Source organism: Diorhabda sublineata, chromosome 10 (assembly GCF_026230105.1).
Source record: "Diorhabda sublineata isolate icDioSubl1.1 chromosome 10, icDioSubl1.1, whole genome shotgun sequence".
In the NCBI taxonomy this organism is placed as follows: domain Eukaryota; kingdom Metazoa; phylum Arthropoda; class Insecta; order Coleoptera; family Chrysomelidae; genus Diorhabda; species Diorhabda sublineata.
This window is the reverse complement of record NC_079483.1, coordinates 15,175,198-15,195,496: the sequence shown is the minus strand read 5'-3', so window position 1 is coordinate 15,195,496 and position 20,299 is coordinate 15,175,198. Positions and strand designations below refer to the sequence as shown.

At 32.4% G+C, this 20,299-nt stretch overlaps 1 protein-coding gene across 2 annotated transcripts in view; it reads left to right on the top strand.

Moving 5' to 3' along the window:
• The first annotated feature begins 3,522 nt into the window (after window positions 1–3,522).
• Window positions 3,523–20,299, top strand: part of LOC130449442 (uncharacterized) — a 32,730-nt gene continuing 15,953 nt past the window's right edge. Inside the window, exons 1-4 of one of the 2 annotated variants that reach the window (XM_056787259.1) lie at window positions 3,523–3,690; window positions 11,190–11,392; window positions 16,780–16,971; window positions 19,985–20,107. In XM_056787259.1, coding sequence (XP_056643237.1) covers window positions 11,242–11,392; window positions 16,780–16,971; window positions 19,985–20,107 — 466 coding nt within the window. In that variant the 5' untranslated portion in view covers window positions 3,523–3,690; window positions 11,190–11,241. Of the gene's footprint in view, window positions 3,691–6,198; window positions 6,209–11,189; window positions 11,393–16,779; window positions 16,972–19,984; window positions 20,108–20,299 lie in introns of those variants that run through there. The other variant, XM_056787258.1, reaches the window with a different exon arrangement.

Here is a 20,299-nt window from a genome sequence, read left to right as displayed (position 1 = left end):
ACCCGTCATTGCACGGCTTGATGTTTTTTCCTCCGTGAAGACAATTCGGTTCTAAAAGCCCAGATCCCGATGCAGATAACTAAGTGTAAACACAACTCTGGATTGCTAGAACTCATATGAAAGCAATGCTTTCCTAGTACCTGCACAGTTTTTCAAATCCGAAGCTGTAATTAAAGTTTGTTGTACGTGCAGCATTAGTAGCTGATTCAAAGGAATATTCTATTAAAAAATAAATCAATCCAGACTTAACCTTTCCACGCAAGGTCCCGTCTTGTTCCCATCGCTTATTCACTTTTGCTACAGTTCTCGCATTAAGACCTAGATGAGTGGTCAGTCTTTTGATAGACCAGTCATTTTCCAATTTGGCAATAATGGCAGCTTTCTTAATTTCAGTTAACTGAGGAGGCATTCACTTCAACTGAACTTAGCCCATAATTTGAATATTATTTTCACAACAAGAGATAAAAGCTACTCAAATTTTTAACTTATAACTTTGGCTAGAAAAAATTAAACTAAACATTATAAAGACAAAGACATAGTGGAGTCTATTTTAGTGTATTATTGCGAGTGCTGGCAACTGACGGATAGACAGGATAAAATAATGGAGGCTGTGGAAATGGACTACTTGAGAAGATCGTGCAGGATATCCAGATATACGGAATGAAGGTGAAGGACAGGTCGAGTATACACGACTTCAGAGAGAATACAGACTAAGCAACTGCTCTGGTACGGACATGTGATGAGGATGGCGCAGAATAGGTTGCCGAAGAAAGCATTGATGTATCAACCGCAGAATATAAGTAGACGAGGAAGACCCCCAAGGACCAGAGCACGAAAGACAGAGCTATCCATGAAAATGAGTGGACCGATAGAAAAGTGTTGTGTGAAATGCGATAAAGAAGAAATACAATTTTATATTCCACTGTATAATATTGTATACCACCGTATATATCTATATAAAACTCTTTTATATGACTAAAAACTATCAATATATATTTTCTTCATAACATTTGTTTAAGATTATCTTAGACAAATAGTGATCAATTCACGCTTTGTTTATTTATACAGAATTTATGTTCACGCAAATTCCTAAACTAACTTTTAAATGTTTAACAATATTATGAAAGTAACTTTGATTTCTATTAACCTTGTTCTCGCGTCGGTTCATATTGGCTTTTTATTACCTTCGGGGTTAATAACCACCACATCACCCTCTCTTGGAAGAGAAAACTTACACTTGGAATTTTTCTCTACGTTGACCATTTGCACTTCGGTCCTTTACTGTTTATGTTAAAGTACGTCACATTTCTAATGTTCGTGTCCTTCATCTATTATAACTAATAATAAGTTATATTTACACAACTTGTTTCAGTTTTATTTGTATCTTGTTCAAGTTTGCAATTTACACCTTCTATTTTTGTCATTAGATATGGATCTAAATATTGAGAGTCCCCCTTTTACCAGCACTAATTCTTCAACCTTAAAATCTACGGGGGATGAGTTTTGCTCATTTTCCTTTTCCCCATCTAACATGCTTCAATAAGAACTGTCTAGCCCGGTTGTGTGCATATTAGAGTTTGTACCTAAGTTCGTTGTGATACGTCTCAAAGTCATACCGTGCCTGTTCTGGTATGTTCGGTTTTCTCTCATACACTAACTCAAATGGTGTAATTTGTGTTTGGTGTTATATTGTAGCAGCAAGCAAACATTTTTTATGTTTTATTCCTAAAATTTCTAGCATACTTGTTAAATAAAGTTTTCGTATTCCGTTTCCTGATCTTCTCTCATCTCTTTTATTAAGCCGTATATTGGTATGGAGTTGTGGAATATTCCAAACTAAATTGTTTGAGCTTCTTTGTCTTTAACTGATAACTGCATAATTTTCCACTTCACATAACATCGTTATACAGTAACGACTTCTTATACTACCCTCGACAAATTGTCCTACTGTGTCTATATCCACAATATCAAATGGTATTATCGCCGTGTCCGTTATGACAAATTTTTCCTTGGCCTGGCTTCGCTTTGTAGACCGACAGTCGTGACACTTTTTTACGTAACTTATCACGTCTTTTTCCATGTTTCTCCAGCTAGAATTCACCCTAATATCTTCAGAAATCTGTTATTTATTACGTGACCTCCAAACATAGGGTCATTAATCCCTATTGCTATATATCTGATTGCCCTGATTACCGTATAAATTTTCTGTGGACATACTGGAAATTGAAATGTCTGTTAGGCAGCCGAAATCTATTTATATTTCAAATACGACTGTATTATCATATAGAGTTATGAGCAATGGACAAAATTCATAAAACGAACAGTTTTGAAAAAATGTGGAGCCACCTCAAGCAGTTTATTTGATTCAACGTAAAAATAAAAGATGAAATTTGTCGAAGTTATCAATATTTGTTTTGTAAAAATAATATATTGTCCAACAAGTCGGAAAAGTTCAACTTTTCTCACGAATGTGGAAGATTGTGCCGCAAACACGCGAGTGAGGAAAGTACTTTTCACACATGTTGCACACTATACTTTTTCTACAACTGAACAAATTGAAAGAATAAACGAAATGGAACTTAATGTTTATTTTTATGATTAGTAAAACCAAAATAATAATAAATTATCCTCTTAACTGTTATAATGTTATGTATAATATTATTTAAAATTGAAGTTGATTGTGGAATTTTTACAATTTTATATACATAAACCCGGAACGTCATTTTTTTATTAAATTTTCTGTTATGTTAATTTTAGATGTTGAGGGTTCGTATACGGGTGAATTTTCTGTTTCCATTTCTGTAAAGGGTTCGAGTGGTTTTTCAATTTATTAAAAGTAAAAACAAGTAAAGTGTGCTTTAATAAAATCGTCATTAATGCGGTTAATTTGCTAATTTCAATCCTTCCTCTTTCGGTTAAAGGAGCCATAATAATCAAATTGTGATAACTGATTCTGTTCTGAATGAAACAGACGTTCTTACTAGGTAAGTTTAAGTTTTAACTTTCTAATTACGCATTTTTTTTACATAATTCCAAAACTCATTTTAGCTTTCAATTTATTCCCTCAGCTTTTCTTGTGTATCGTGCTTTTCCATTTTTCTCCAAAAATGACTTCATCATAACTGTGTACAAGCAACAATGAAAGTCAGTTCAAACTTTTCATAGAATATTCTATTCACGTTATGTTAATTAATCTCTATTAATTTTTTGTATTGCCCACTTGTTCCTTCCAAATTGAAACAAACTGAATATAATAATTGACCATCAACGACGACAAATTCATTTGCGTAGGGGTAGCTACTACCCCCAATTTTTTAACGAGTATCACGACGCAATGTTGGCTATCTCGTCACGACGCGTCGTTTATCGTTTATCCACAGCTCTAGTCACGATGCCGGGAAAATTCTAATCAATATCATTCCATTCCGAGTTCGGACCGCAGCTTTTCCTCAGGCGTATATTTCGCGCAAGCGCGTACAGATATTTATTGTTTGCAGGGTGAAATTTGGAAAATAATATCACCATGCGTTTGGAAGGAAAAGTGTTCTCGGGGTTCAACGCAAACAAACGTTGTAGTTGAAATTGTTTGATACGTTTCGGTTGTTTTGTTTGTGATGTAGTGTTTAGTAGACTAAATGTAGCGCTGCGACAAGGAAAAAGTATTGCGAAATATTTTCGGCTGAATAGTTGGTGAGTATGATGATATTTGTAATAAAGCGGGAGAAAGTTCATTCATAATTGTCTGAATTTTAATTTGAAACCGTTAACGACTATGAAAAATTAGTAATCAATGTAAGTCATTATTATGATCATAAGCTATGTAAAGATAAAGAAACTGAAGTAGAATTAATCCTAAGCATTTGGTATATATTGAGACTCAAATGCTTATTATTAAGCTTCAAAAGTATGTATTTGTGCGAAAACATTCTTTTTCACGTGGAAATTAAGCCGCTTATATTAATTAATTATTGTGAGTGAGTGAGCAAGCTTTTTCGATCAAAATCGAATATTAGGATAAAAAAATACATCTATTTGAGATATTCTAGTACTCAAAATCAAATTAAAATAGTGTCGCCAGAATTGCGAATAAATTCACAAACAAACAACCCAAAAATAGGATGAAGAAAGGAATAATAAAACAATATATAGTCTGCATTATTCTTATGTTATAAATGTGTGATAATGTTTTCGTTTCTTTTTATCAATATTTATCTTGAGCTTCACTAGAAAACAGATTCATAGACTGCTATTTTGGCCGGAAAAGTGCCAAAAAATTTACGTCAAAATGATTTTTTACGACTAAGAACGATTCCAAAGCATTTTTAAATCTTTCTTCCTTGGTAATTGTTTTCGATTCTTTTACAAAAATTATAAAGTTTCAATTTTTTCAGTTTAGGAAAATCAGAAATGGTTTTCGTTCTTTTTAAGGAATCGAGATTGATTGCTAATAAGAAAATAATGTCTCTATTCTCTTTTGATAAAGGCTACGCAAAAAGAGAAAGCATCCATGAATTGCAATTGATTTTTGAAAGATTGAATTGTTGGCTTCATTCCTACTAGATTTTTTGACACTTTTGCTCTGGAGAATGGAACAAGTAGCAATTCATGTAACTTTATGGTGTCAGGGTTTTTAAGCATAACGAAAAAAACCTTACACTGAATGTTCAGAGAAGGAAGCACCAGAAATAAACCAAAATCTTCCTCAAATAATGATCAAATCTGGTACATGCCTTAGGATGAAATACCAAGAGTTTAGTTTTTGAATATAAATTCCTCAAAATTAAGTTGTGAAAGTGAATGGAATTATGGAAATGCCATGAAATGGTATAGAGACGGCTCCAAATCACCAAGAGAAACTGGAATAGGAGTGTACAGGCCTGAAACTAAACACTCCGAAAGCTTGAGAGTACACCTAGTACTTTTCAAGTCGAAATATATACAATTGAAAAACGTATCTAGTCAAACCTAGGACTAATTATCGCAAACATGAGATGATCATTTTATCTGGTAGCCAAGCAGCCATTACAACTTTGAGATGCCTGGACAAGTTGAATGAACTAGGCAAAAAGAATAAAGTGACTTTCTAATAGGCTCCTGGACACACTGGAGTATAGTGAGATGAAATAGCAGAGAGACTTGATAAATAATTTGCTGGAGGATTAGTTTTTTTTAATAATTTTTGAAAGGAAGGTAAAAATTAACGTTTCGACTTTTAACGATTTAAGTATATCAAAATATGATATTTTAATAAATATTAAATTTATATAATATATATAAGAGCGATTTCTTATAGGGAACGTGGCAATGAAACAGTAAAGTGGACTAACTTTAATATATTTTCCGAGCATTGGAATAAATTGCAATAATTACGTATTTTTGTCTGGGACTGAAATTATGTTCAATTACAATATAAGAAATATGAATAAATGTATAACAATATAAGAAAATTTGAATTTTTTTATTGTTATATATTTTTACATATTTCTTATATTATATTTAACCAAAATTTCAGTACCAGACGATGAATACATAAGTATTCCAAAGCTCGGAAAATATATTAAAGTTAGTCCACTTTGGTGTTTCATTGCCACGTTCCCAATAAGAAACCGCTCTTATATATATTATATAAATTAAATACTTATCAAAATATCATATTTTGATATACTTAAAAAAACTAATATTGAAACAGAAGAGACCTGAACTTAAAAACATTTAGAAGCATAAACATATCAAAAGGACAATAATCAACATTTTTACATTAATCCTAATTTCGCCAGATCCACGAGAATTATACCAATAAGCGGCCTTGCATAAACTGGAATTACAAGTATTCTATGTCGTAATTTTGTATTAATTAAAGAGTAGGTCATTCAACTGTCTACTCATTCTAATCCTTAACGAATAGAAAAATTTCCAATGGTACTGTTTATATTCTACAATGTGTTCGTCATTTCAATTAGTTTATTCGTATAGACAGTAGTTAAAAGGTGAAAATTTGTTATGTATTCGAAACTCACCGGCCGGTTTCGCTTGGACACATAAGATATGTGCTCGAAAAAATACTTTTTATTTATATTTTGTTTTTTCTTGGTTATTATATAGTTATAACAACATGCGGTATTGTTATCAAAGACTTTTTTTTCACCAGCTCGTTAATACCATTCCGTTTGTGATAAATTATTTTTCAACACTAAAACCAGGATATTATGTAGGTGATATGAAGCTATATTTGCATTATTGCTATTATAACTGTTACAAGATTAATTAAGTTCTTAAATGGTAAACTAGCGAAATTTTTATTTCTGATTGTTATACACTAACAAACTAAAAATGAAATTAATCAGTTACATCATCGTTTGGAATACGTATAAGCGTCTTCGGAATTTTTCTAATATTGTTGTAGAATTCAAAATAGTGAGTGTTTTTTGATACTTAATAAATATAACATTATAAGTGAAAATCTACAATTGGTCAAATGCTGTTATCGTTTGTGTCATTGTTAATGGCATTCAGAATACCAGTACAAACCTCTTATCGTGCTTCTTCTGGTTCACCTTTTTTCTCTGTTGAAATTTTGTAAAATTCTTTATTAATTCCTACATTTACGGGAAGTTACATGTATTATAAAAATATTGTAGTTATTGAAAATTCATAGAAACATATACCTGCACTCACACGTAATTAAGTGCGGAAAAACGTCTGTACGCAATATTTTTTGCATCTCCTCTGATTTGCAACTTTTCACTAATTGAGTCTAAACTATTTTTTCACACACGTTGGATTATGATGGCCTATTGAAATTTGGTGAGAAGGTGAATGCGATGAAAAAACTATTTTATTAAAATCATTTTAAACGTTAAAATATTATGTAATTTGTAAAACATTTGATTTTTATAAAATCTTCCAATTACAAGCCATAATTTCTGTTTATGTAAAGGTGTACACCCTATAATTATAGTAATTATATATGTATATCTTTTAAAAATCCTGTTGTAATGAAAACATGACACACTTAGGTATTAAATTCATACATGACATACGATAGTCACGACAGAAAAGTTGAAAGATCATTTTTTATGTCTTCGTGTGTTGGAATAAGTCGTCACATCACTAGAAAATCTTCGAATAGAGATGAAACAGGGAGAATTACACTTAGGGGAACTCAGAAATTCATCCCTTGAGGATTATTATACTCGGTCGGTAGTTCTTAAGCAGTAATGGACTCCAACGCCACCAAAACACCCTCAAGCCCATTTAAATGTCGGCAGTTGAACAAGTATTGGAATTAATGGCAAAAGGAATATGCTCTTTCCATTTTTGAGCTACAATTTCTAGAAAAGCTTTCCAATTATGGTTTAATTGCATTTATCTTACACTTTAAATAGGAATAGGAAACAGAAAATGGCTTAAATTTCAATATATCTTGGAAAAAGTTCAATTTGAAGCTGTTTCAAATCATATTAATAGTATCTAAAGAGCGTCATAATTCATGCAGATGAAGTTTGTAATACGAGTGAGTTATGATTATTACTGTGAGGTAGATACTATACATTATCTATAACAATAACAATAAATACAAACACTTGAAATAAATAATGATCGAAATACTCAAATCATTATTTTGAGTAATTTATAATGAGAAAACGCATAAAATGAAGCTTCTAATGAATATCAGGATTCGAAAGGTCTTCATAAAAATGTCTATCATCTTTTTTTACGCGAGAAATCATTGCTAACAGATTTTGTCGTTTATCTTTCGAAATTCTGTCATTTCTGCGATTGCTCTACTTGTGACATTTGTTGATTTCCAAAGCTCTATTTCGTTCAGGATTTTACGAATGTTATTGTATCCTGAATGTTCTCCATTAATATGAATCCATTGTGTTTTCAAATTTTGGAGTTGTATATTGAAGCATGTTTAAAATCAAAAAAATCGTATTTTTTGCTGTAGCTATCACAATTTTCATCAAGTCCATTAGTACCTCGCACCTCATTTTACTTTTTCGCTTTTCAATTTAGGCGAAATTTCTGTCGCAGCTCATAAATGCATGATCAGACACTGGATAATTATGATGGAATGTCCCTTGGAAACTAAATAAATCCATAAAAACAATAACATTTTGTTTTAATTTTGCAGTTGTCGCTCCAGATAGTTACTTTTCGTTTCTGTATCGTTATAAAGGTTTCAGCATGCATAAAGGGAATACCCAACCTTGGAACGAAACAACACTTCTTGTTATTTTGAGTGTGAATGCTACGTGTTTTGTATGAAAAACCAATTTTGCCAGTATCATTCTAATTTATTTTAACATAATTTATAACTGTTGTATAATGTTTATCACTCTTTTCCACGTTTTCATTTCTTTAGGTAAGGTTCCATCCATTGTCCAATGCTCAGCCAACGTTGGAAGGTGGATGTTGGTGTAAACGTTGAACGCATCGTGTAGTACTCGCTTTAGACAAGTGTGCACAGTTTAAATTAAATCTGATGGCTCAAAATAGGGCAAAATCGAAGCCAAAAAATTAGCACAAACATACAAGTGATTACCATTGTTTTGGATACAACTTTGTTTTCCCACGACATTTTTTGGTACAAATATTAGTCTTTGATTTGGGAAGTGAACATTAGAAGCTGGCCGATGATTTTGATATCTAAATGTTGATTCTAAACAACTATGTAATAGCAGAGTAGGGAAAAATAGGTTCCTTGAAAATTTTCAAAACTAAAATTATGTTAGAAATCATTATCTGAAGAATGAAAATTTGAATCGAAAGTCATTTCAACTATCAGGGACACAATATATTTTGTTGACGTACTAACTGGTTGAGGTATCAAGAAATTATAGTATATTATTTGGATTTTCTGTCTTATTGTTTGGTGTTTCAATGAAATTATATTTCCCACTGCATATAAATTACATTCTCATCAGGAGCTTCGTTTATGAAATTATCAAATTAGTTCGAAAATATTTTCGACTTATTATAATGAGAATTATAACTTGAGTTGTTTGCTAATAGATACTATTAATTGCTTAAAAGCAGTGGAATAATTTATATATAAATTAATAGAGTGGACAAAGAATAAAATTCAGTTTACTGAGCAAAGAAAAAACTGTATATATGACATTATATATGATATCATGTTAATTTGAAAAATTTTCGTATCAAAATTGACAAATAGATTAAATATGTTTAATCAGTGGTAATTGACATGATGAAATACAAACATTTTAGGTGGCTATTATTCTCTAATATCGAGACTCTTAAGAATTTATTTTCAGTGATATTTGAACACGAACATAAGTGATTTTGTGATTTTCTTACAGTAAAAATATGATACAAGCAGTAAGTCGAGATGTTTTTTCTAAATACTCGTATATGTGTAATTTCGGTTTGAATTCCATATTTAATCAATCGAAAAATTTTGTTTTAAACGCTTCAGTCAAAGCCATATTCAACTATTTTTCACAGAAATCTGAATTGTCAGGTATAAAGACACGATATTGTCTAATCAAATTTTTTATGTAATTGTTAAGGAATACAAATTTGATATTCATAGCTTATAATTGAGTTATGGTCCGCCAGAGACTGTTGTGTACATATGCCTTCTTATAGTCTCAATGCTCTACTTAAAACTACCACAGGCCGATGTCCTTGAAAAAACTAGTCAGTTACTTGGGTTGGGTAAACTGTGAGGCTTCCCAGGTGTATAAACTTCGCATTGTGAGTGCTGAGCACGCACAGATGACATGCCTTGCAGTTTGAAGATGGTGTCTTAAAATGCCAATCATCAATCGAAATTCACGCCGGTTTAAGTGGAGGAATTCTTTGGTAAGAGAGGAGTGTTTAAGCTTGTTTTATGCCAGGTGTTTCCCTCCACCTCCATAGAGTCTGTTTTGCGGAAAACCTACTGAGGGATGTTAATTGACTACACTAATATTGACTTGTGGGCCCTTTTGTTGATCCCAATCTGGTGAGCCGCGTCGTTGGCTTTTTGTCCGAGTGTCCGAATACCCAAACGAGCTGGATCTTTCAGCATTCATTCATCTGCTCTTGTAGGACTTTTACCTCCAGCACAAGCCTGGTTTGTATAGCAGCTCTCCTGTCTGAGTAGATCGATATTATCATATTTCTGCTTGGAAGACGGTAGTATGTTCTCCAAGTAAGAAAAATTCACTTATTACAGAAAATATCCATTAAAATGCTATTCAACAACATCTATGATGACATCCCATATCTTTTAAATGGGTCATTCTGTACACATGATAATTGTATGCGAAGAATTGCGATTTGAAATAATAATGGACGAGTCCGAGTATTGTGAATATACTAACAAAGTAACCGAAAGAAAGTTACTTTTCCTATAAATATACTTGGTCCTCTGTAAACTTTCGACTTTAACTAATTTTGTTTTAAATTACTAATCAAATCAAATAAAATATGCTGTTTGAAAGACAATTTAATATGCTTTATGTGAGTATGGATTTATGAAAAGCTATTTCGACTTTTTATGTTTAACATAGTAAAAGTAAATTGCTTTTTTCATTATTGAGCTTAAGCTTTTTTTATCATTAACATAAATAGGATTATTGACAATTTAACGCTTAGCACTTAATTTCGTAATAATAGACGTGACCTCCTCTTGCCCTAATAACATCTTTTATATAATTAGGCATAGATCTAAGCTTTCATTTCTTGTGAGATGTTAAGCCACTCTTCTTCACAATTCTCCTTTGTAGTTAATCCCATAAATGTTCTATCGGATTAAAGTCGGAACTTCTGGAATGCAATCTTACACGATTATGGGGGTGTGCAGTCTCACATTGTCATGCATATAGGTAATTTTGTCTCCAATGTAGTTGACGTCACGGTCTCTAAGCACTCCGCTCTTCATAGCAGCATTCTGCAAATTGCTCTTTGGTTTTCGGTCGCTATCTTAGAGGCATATTCTGGTCTCACTTGAGAACAAAACAGATCCCCTTTTGTTCCAACGTCCAATTAAGATGATCCTGTGCAAAAAACAGGCGTGCCTGTTGTGGACCAATTGCAGATTGACTAATATTAAATTATGTTTCAAATAGCATATTTCTTATTTTGATAAAAAAATATGATTAAAGTCAAAAGTTTATAATGTGACGATTTCTATGCTCGCAGATTTAGTTGATTTCTTTTTCTTTTCCATATTTCAGGCTTAATCAGGACCTCGAGGACGGAGAGAAGGGGGATCTGTTTCGATGTGAAATGTGGAGCAGTGTGGCGCCTGATAACGTCAAGAGTCCGGCGCCGTCCGCGAGGTCAAAGCATAGTTCAACTCTTATAGGGGAATATGTTTATATACTTGGAGGTCGGAACGGGAATTTACCAACAAAAGATTTTTGGAAATATAACTTAGGTAAGCTCTTTCAAACAGTTAACTACGAGAAATTCGTTATAAAACGATTATCGTAGCTTAAGATTTGATTTCTAACCAATTCTATACATTCTTATATCTATAAAATTTTAGAAAATACTTTTCCTGGGAAGTTGACAATTCCTGTTGATTTCTCTACATGTACAGGGTGTTCCAAAAACATTATTAACCCTAAATATCTCGAGCTATGTTCAAATTAAGATACTTCTTTTTTCATCCTTTTAGTGTCCATAACCGATCCCCGTAAAACCTTAAATGGTAAGAAGTGTTGAGAAACACATAATTTTGCAATATTTCTTTATTACATATTTAATCACGTTCTATTTTTATTTTGAAAAAATCTGAAAAATTTCTATGATTTTCGCTCTAAAAAACAACAGTAGTCATAAAAAAATAAATGTTGTATTCAGGTTATTAATATGTGCGTTTTTTAAAGTGTTTAGTTTGATTATTCTACTGATGGATTGTTGGACAGTTCAATTTTGAGTCTTGGGTGTTTGAATGTATGATTTTTGAGTATATTTATTAGACTTATTATAAAAAAATTCTCTCAAATATATCGAAGATATTGCTAGAAATGTTGAAAAATATGCTGTGAAAGCCACAGCCCTTAATATCAATATCAAGATTTCAATTTTCGAATGTTTAGTATGGGAAAACTTGGTTTTTTGAGTTCAGAATTTCATAACTCTTTAATGGTTAATCAAAAATACTAAACCAAATCCTTTTCTTTTATGAAATTGACTTTAAAATATAATTTATTATATTTTCTATTTTTGTTTCAATTTTTTCACGAAACTATCAATTGTGTCAAATTTTTTGTATTCTCAATCATTTTTCTGATTTCACAGACTAATGTCACAAAGTAACGGAGAAAAAATAAATGAAAATAATTTTTAGATAAAAAAAAATTTGATTTATTGAAAAATTAAGATACGATAGTATTAGAAATTTTAAGTTGAATGAAAGCATCTGTGAAACCAAAAAAGTTAAGAATAAAAAAAATTGAAAAAATTAGGAAATTTTATAGTGGAATAACTTGGAAACGCGTCAGTTTATCGAAAAAGTATAAGGGGGTTTATTCTAGAACGTTCAATTTTAAAATAACATTATCTTTTTTAAAAACAATTCGTTCCAATCGATAATATTTGCTTAAGTTTACCTTAATGCTAGTTGATGAATAATATTTTTAGTCAACTGACGAGTTTAAATGAATAAGCTTGACGCTTTTCCAACGCGAGAACACGTCACATATAATTGGACATATAAAGAGACTGTACAAAATAATTAAAATGCCATAATAACGTAACAAATTTAGTATAATACACTAAAATTACTTAAAATTTCAAAAAATAAACGAAATACATTCAATATTGTCGAATACGTCGAATACGACAGTATTTAATATCAACTGCATTTAGTGGTAGTAGTATAGATAAATAATCGTATGCACACTTAAATGCAACGCCACCTACCGTGCTGTTTTAAGAATGTAAATCTTCGAGACTCTCACTTGAATGCAGCAAAAATTCATTCAAGTCGAACCAGCTCTTCAGCTGCAGTATGGATATATAACCTAGATACCGACTGCAGTGGCATCTGCCGGGTTCCGCAATACGCCTGGCTTTCTCAGACGAGTTACCGAACGGCTCGTCGAGTATTGTGGTCATGCAACTCGCCTGGAATGTCAGGCGTTTTGCAGAACGCCGGAAATGACAAGCAATATACGGAATGATAAATAATAAAAACTAGTCACAGTTCTGGACAAAAAATTTATTACTCTATCTTATCATGCGGCATTTCACACGTAACACGTAATTTTTCTTGATTTCATACGTAAACTCGATTTTTCCAATTCTCTCTGTTTGCCAGAAGTAAATAATAACACAAACTGCCGGTGAGTTTTGATTCTCGTATATGCGACAACGTATCAGTCGCTCTATGAAATCGTTAGTCACGTCACCTAACGTAACCTAACCTAACCCAATCTAACCTAACCTAACCTAACCTAACCTAACCTAACCGAACCTAACCTAACCTAACCAGGTGTTTTACAAAAATTTGCTCTTGCCTAATATCAAATGTCAAAAGCAACAGATAAGAAAAGAATTTACTCCTGTGAAAAGTAATTAACTTTGTCATTACACCTCCCTAATTTTTCAGCTTTCCCCTTTTGATATATTTTTGCTGAGATTGATTCTTGTACATACTTAGCTTATCAAAATGATCATTACCCAGGGGATTATTTGCTAAATTGATTGTAGATTGATGATATGAGTTGTTGATCTCATAGGAAATAAGGGCATTAAGGGCGACTGGGAATTGAATTAGGTAAACGTTATCGATTCCTGAATGTTCTTTTATTAATTCTATGCGATAAAAATGTATGTAAAGTTTTTCTTATGATATTAATATGGTTATACAAATGTTCTAATAGTTATTTACGTAACTAGTTATGGAAAGAGCGATATTGGTCAATAAGTGTAATATTTGCGCCAGCAAGTTTTGCAAATTACGCGGGAAAGGGAAAGGGAGGAAATAAAAAAGTTACTATTAAATATTAGACGGGGAAACCTATGCAAACATTATGAGTTTATTATTTAATATTATTTTTATTGTAAAAAACTTGAATCACCTGAAATATACTAGGCTGATAATTTCTTAAACCAAAAATAATAGTAGTAGGATGAAACCCATTGGAAAAGGAGGACAATGTGATGAAAATAAAAGAAGCTATAATTTATGGGCGATGTGAGGTCGAAAAGGGGGTGAGTTTTTATGGGTAAAAAATGGTCTTGATCTTGATTTCCAGCAAAACGACTGTCCCTATGAAAAAGAAAGATCTACAACTTTTTTATTCATACTTTTGTAACATAACCTCAAAATTAATGTGAACAATTCAAATTTTTGGTTTATTATGTTTATCTTTTACAAACATTCTTTTTACACGAAAATTGGTGAGAACTTACCTAAACACACTGTAACTTATTTGATTTGTAATATTCATTTTTTAACCTTATTTTGACTAAATATCGAAAGAGTATCCTAATTTTCAATCGAAAAGTCTAAATATTTAAATAAAAATTGTATATAATGATTAACAAAAAACAAGCTTTCTTCGTTTTTTTGCCATTTTTGAAAAAAATAACCATTGTGATGGTAATATTTTTTCACATCATCAGAACGTAAGGAATCCAACAAAGAATAAACTCACCGACTTTTAAACGATAGCTGATATTTTTATAGGGTGCTTTTTCGATATTATATCAAAATAAAGATAAAATAAATAATGAATATTTCAACTCAAATAAATTATAGTGTATTTGGGACATTAAAAGGTAAGCTTTCACCAATTTTCAAGCTTAAAAGAAGAGATTAACTGTGCCATAAATTTGTTTTAGTTATTTCCATTTTGATTATGATAATATTATAAATACCTAATAGAATTTGCCAATGAAAGAATCAACGCAAAGAGTCTCAACTTTTCTTTCATTGGTAGAATATGTTTCAGCCCTTACTTATTCGTAGTTTTGGTTTATCGACTTGTGTAAAATCCAATTTCGGAGCTTTACAAAGGAATTTGTCCGAACGGACGCGTTTCCCTATATTTATTACCTTCGAATACATAAGGGAATTCAAGGGAAGCGTTGAGGGTTGGATACCTACCAACTGAATGATATATGAAACAGGCGACGAGGGATTACGTTTAATTTTCTAGGCGTACAAGATACAGGAGCAGAAGTTAAATAGTAATGACCGTTAATAATAAATAAGGGTACACATTGTAAACAAGGCTTTGAAATATAACAAACCGATAAAACTTTCGGTACAGTAATAATTAATTTCTTTTCCAATACATTTTTTAATTATTTTTTTTCTCTCTGTACTTTCTTAAGAATGCGTAAGTTCAGTTCCGGTCTATATGGCGTTTTCTATAATGTAAGTTGCCAAAACTAAGCTGTAGAAATAATTGGGATCATAACACCATACAAGAAATGAACAGAAATTCCATTAAATGGTATGCAATGCAATTCAAAAATGTATCCAGTTCCATCTCGAAATGAGCTATCATCATCGTCACCGAATGTCAACCAGCTATTAGAGCTTTAAGCTCCAATATTATTAAATCTAAAACTCGTTTGGGATTGCATAGAAAAAATAAACGAACTAGCAAGAAAAATAAAGTTACCCTACAATGGATTCCGGGAAACACCGGAGTGAAGCTAAAGCGGGACAGACAAGTCCCTCGTGGGACTTGAACAATTCTGTGGTATCAGGTACAGAACAATGGAGAAACCAATTATTAGTACAATTTACAGGGGCTCCGACAAGCAAAGATTCTAAGTAAGAACAATTTACGAATACTAACAGGAGTCCTATCGGGGCACTGCCACCTCAACAAACACATGAAGACGTTAGACCTAGCAGATAAAACGGCGTGCAGATTTTGTTGCACAGAGGATCCACATTCTACATTTTGGACTTTTTAAAAGGAGAGGTATTAAAAAATCAGCTGAAAACACTGGGTTCCCCATTATCGCAGCAAGGAAGGGGAGCACAATAGATCTTTTTGGTCGCAGTGTATATGATACCCCAATATCCATCCATATTTACATACATAGCTCTTGGGGTCTTCATCTCTATATTGGAGGGATTCTCTTTGTTACACATGTTTTAGCACTTGTCTTCGCGACATATGTGATCCATAGGTCTAACTTATGTTTCGTATATTCTGGATTTCATGTCTTACTTCTTTTGCAGGTATTCTAAGGAATAAAGCATTCTAAGGTAACTACTATTTTATTTATGGTTCTTTAATTTTTTCTCTGTCTTTTTTCAGTCGCTCAAGAGAGTATTTGTTTCATCTTTCCAACTTTATGTGCTTTTAGTCTCTACAAGATACGTTTGGATTCTTGTGCACTTCATTCTTTTCGTGTGTGATCTGACATTCACTCGAATTCTTTGAATCATGTTTCATCTTAATTTTGTTTTTGTCAATTTCGATATCTTTATTCCACCGATATTGTTTTCCATGTCGCTTTCTTTTGTATACACCTAACGCTATTTCTGGTACTTTAGTGGTATATTACAACGTGTTTCAGAAACTTAGTTTACTTTTAGTCTCTGAAGACGATAACTTGGTTATCGAAACGCTGGTCAAACAGTGTAATCGTGAGTGGCGGTGTAAACAGTGTATTCAACAATGTTTAACCTTAAATTAGCTACTATTAAGTTTATTATCGTATCAAAATCATTTTAACAAATACTGAATGTTAATAATTTTAATATAAGTGCATCTGTGACCTTTGATATATTGCCTCAATTTATAAATGAACGATCGACATGCTACATTTCATTTTTTGTTGTAGTCACTGGGAAATGGTATCAAATAAAGCCATCGGGTGATAAATTACCCTGTCTCCAGGAACATACAGCAGTAGCTTACAAAGATTGTCTGTACGTATTTGGCGGCGAAGTCGGATTTTCAGCAGGAACCGAAACGCCTTTGTGGATCTACGATATTAAATTAAACTGTTGGAAGAAGAAAAAGACTAAAAAAGGTACATAATTCTTTCTTTTACACTCAATTTTTGGCTTCGAGATTACTCTTATTTGGGCATGAACATGAAATACATTCAAATTTAGGACATACGATTCATATTATAAAAATTTTGTTCCTCGATATATACAAATAAACTGTAAATTTCATAAAAAATTATCGTCGGGCTTACATAATTCTTATTTTATTAATTTGACGTATTTCTTTCTAAAATAATTAGTAGGAACAATAACTTATTGTTAAATTCAACCCTCAATTAATATCGTTTATTCACACTTATGTAAGTACGTGGGGTCACTAATTAATCCCAATTTTTTAAATACATTTGAACAGATTTAAAGTAATATAACATTTTTTTGCAATTTAAATATTCATATAGATTTATAGGACACGCATGATTACTTCGAAAAATATATTTTCAATAGGTTATGATATTAGAGAACAAAAATAAATTTGCTTGTATTGAAAACTAATCTTAAATGTGGTACAAAACAGAAAATCAATTTTTTTGTAACAAAGAAAATGATTATAAAATGTATAAAACTTGTTGTGTTGAATGTGTTTCGCAGACTGTCTAATGAAATCCTAACCAAATGGTGGATTATTTTGAATTTTTTGTCCCTTGACACAAGTAGGAGCTATGCATTATCGCAGACCTTCTGGCCTAAGTTGTTCTTTGTTACTAATGATTCAAAACTTATTGAACGCAACTCCTTTAACAAGTTTTGTATTACAAGTCTATTTTGCAAATGCTCCATGATAAGACTTAATCTCAGTTCCTCCATAAAACCTGAGCGTTTTATTTCAACATATACAGTATATTAAATAACTTAGGGTCAACGATGACACGACCTGAACGATAAATGGCACTTTTTAGATCAAGGACATCAATTCTCCCTTTTGTAGCCTGGTAAAAAATTATTATCTCAGGTTTATTCGTGTTTCGATCAACAGAATTGTCGTGATACATACTCACACTTTTGTTCTTTTTTGGGGCATACGATACGATTGTGTGTTTCTAGTAAAACCATATTGCTTGTTATAAGAACAGGCTACAAGTAGACTGGATAATTTAGCTTGTAAAGCAGGTCTACGAAGACCAAGAAGATGACTTATAAGATTCTGTCCGTAGTAAATTGATTTAAATTAAATTTGAACATAAAAATAACTGTCATCTTTGATATTGTTTCAAATTTTAATAATTTGAAAACATAGTCTATCATTCTCCGAATGCCTGGAGTTAGAATTAGTTCGGATTTGATCTTCCGAACAAAGATCAAAACCGGCCAACGGATTATACCTCTCACCTTGTAGTTGCTAGCGATTAGAGATGTCGATATCGACAAGAAGGGGGATTGGAGACACGTTCTCCGGGGAAGATGTAATTGATATTTGTTGCCGAATTAGCCATTAAGGTAGTTATCCTCTGAGGTACCGAAGACCATGCTTTCGAATTATTAGTATTATCAGAAGTGAAAGAAGTAATTATATAGGGTGTTCCGGGGCATGATGCAAAAAATTCGGGAGTGAGTAGATGACGTGAAAATAATGCTGTGGCATACAAAAAAGTTATATTATAGTTATATGCCTTTAGAGCTGCGACATCAGAACTTATATTTAAGAATATTTTCTAAATTATACATTCGAACATTATGAACTTTTAATGGATGATTACGTATATCCATGTAGTGAGTTTGACGGAATAAATAATTCTACACTACCATCTGAAGGCCAGGGGCGGTTAATACAAAATGGTTTATTACTTTACAGGCACAACCTGTACAATCTAAAGATAGCAAAATAGTTATTTACGTTATAAGTCCGGAAAGTGATTTAGTACAGAACGTGATAGATGTTTATGGACGTGGCGACGAAGGAGCCGAGCTCATCAGTGGCCAAAAAATATGTGAAAGAATCCGCCGAGAGCAAAAAGAAAATAGCAAGAATGGTACAGTGTTAAATCAAAACCATTATTGAAAATAAAGAAGTACATCCAGCAATTATTATAACGAGATTAACGAGATCTCTAGCAAATGTCAATCTTGCAGTCCGATGCTGGCGTTGCAGCGGGGGACCTGTAGCTATTCTTCTGCATGACAGTTTATCAACATGAAGTCTTCTTTTAAGGGTCCATTCACTAACGTTGACATTTCTCACTTCTTCCAACTGATTTCGGAGTGAAACCGCAGTATTTGTCCTATTTCGCAAACTTGTGGACACCAAAAAACGGTCATCTCGTTGAGTCATCTTTTTCGCCCAGACCCTGGTCTTCTAGTGATCAGGCCAGACTGCAGAAAGCGCCTGTACACTCTTTGCACACCACAAAGACTAGCACCAAAAATTCTTGCCCCCACGTTGCCCCCGACCATCTTGTAACAGCGCAACAATTCTTGCTACAACAATCGGATCTAAAGGCATTATGGGCCTGGTAAATCACTACACTTTGCAATCGTTAGGTTTTACACAAAGAATCAACAGTAAACTCGAAAACAGGCAAGGAAAAAGTGGATGTTCAATTAGCGCAAGGGCATATTTTTTATCAAAGTCGTACTCTAATACATCGAGTAAGTCTCGGAAAAAATTTGCTTTAACGCCTACTAATCCTTATCAATATTGACGCTAAAATTATTCGTAATTTCTGAAGTGACCTCAATTTTTTGTTCGCCAGTGTATTTATTGAAAATACTCACAGAATCAAACATTTCTAATTGAACTGCGTACTATCGAACATCATGTTAATTTCAGAAGGAAAAAAATTTGAACGTGAAAAAATTTAGTTGGGTAGTCTACAACTTATCAAATAAGAACAGAAAAACTATAATAAAGCATTCCAAGATTCTACCTTATAGCGTCACAATGGAAGTTTATTCTATCGATCATTTCGTTCGTTATATTCACCGGTGTCGAGACCCCGTCGATGTCCCGGAATATTCTGTATACGTAGATATATACGAGTTAGTTGAGAATGTAGTGGAATTAATCAGAAAATATAAAAATAGAATGGTTTCTTTCAGGTGTGGTTACGCCGAAAGGACGAAGAGGTCATACAGCGTTAGTCACTAACGGGTCTATGCTGATTTATGGTGGATACCAAGATCTTAGAGGGTCTTCCAATGAATTATGGGCATATCATTTCGGTAAGATATAATAATTAAATCATAGTTGAAAGTAAAATATACTATCTACACAATATTATTTTTGTTACATTCAGCTGTCGACTTTTATCAGAAATTATAGGAAGGTTCGACCACTTTTACTTCCTATAGATAGAATTTAACAGAACATCTCAATCCCCATCCTTGATCCATTATTATTATTCTAATTGTTCG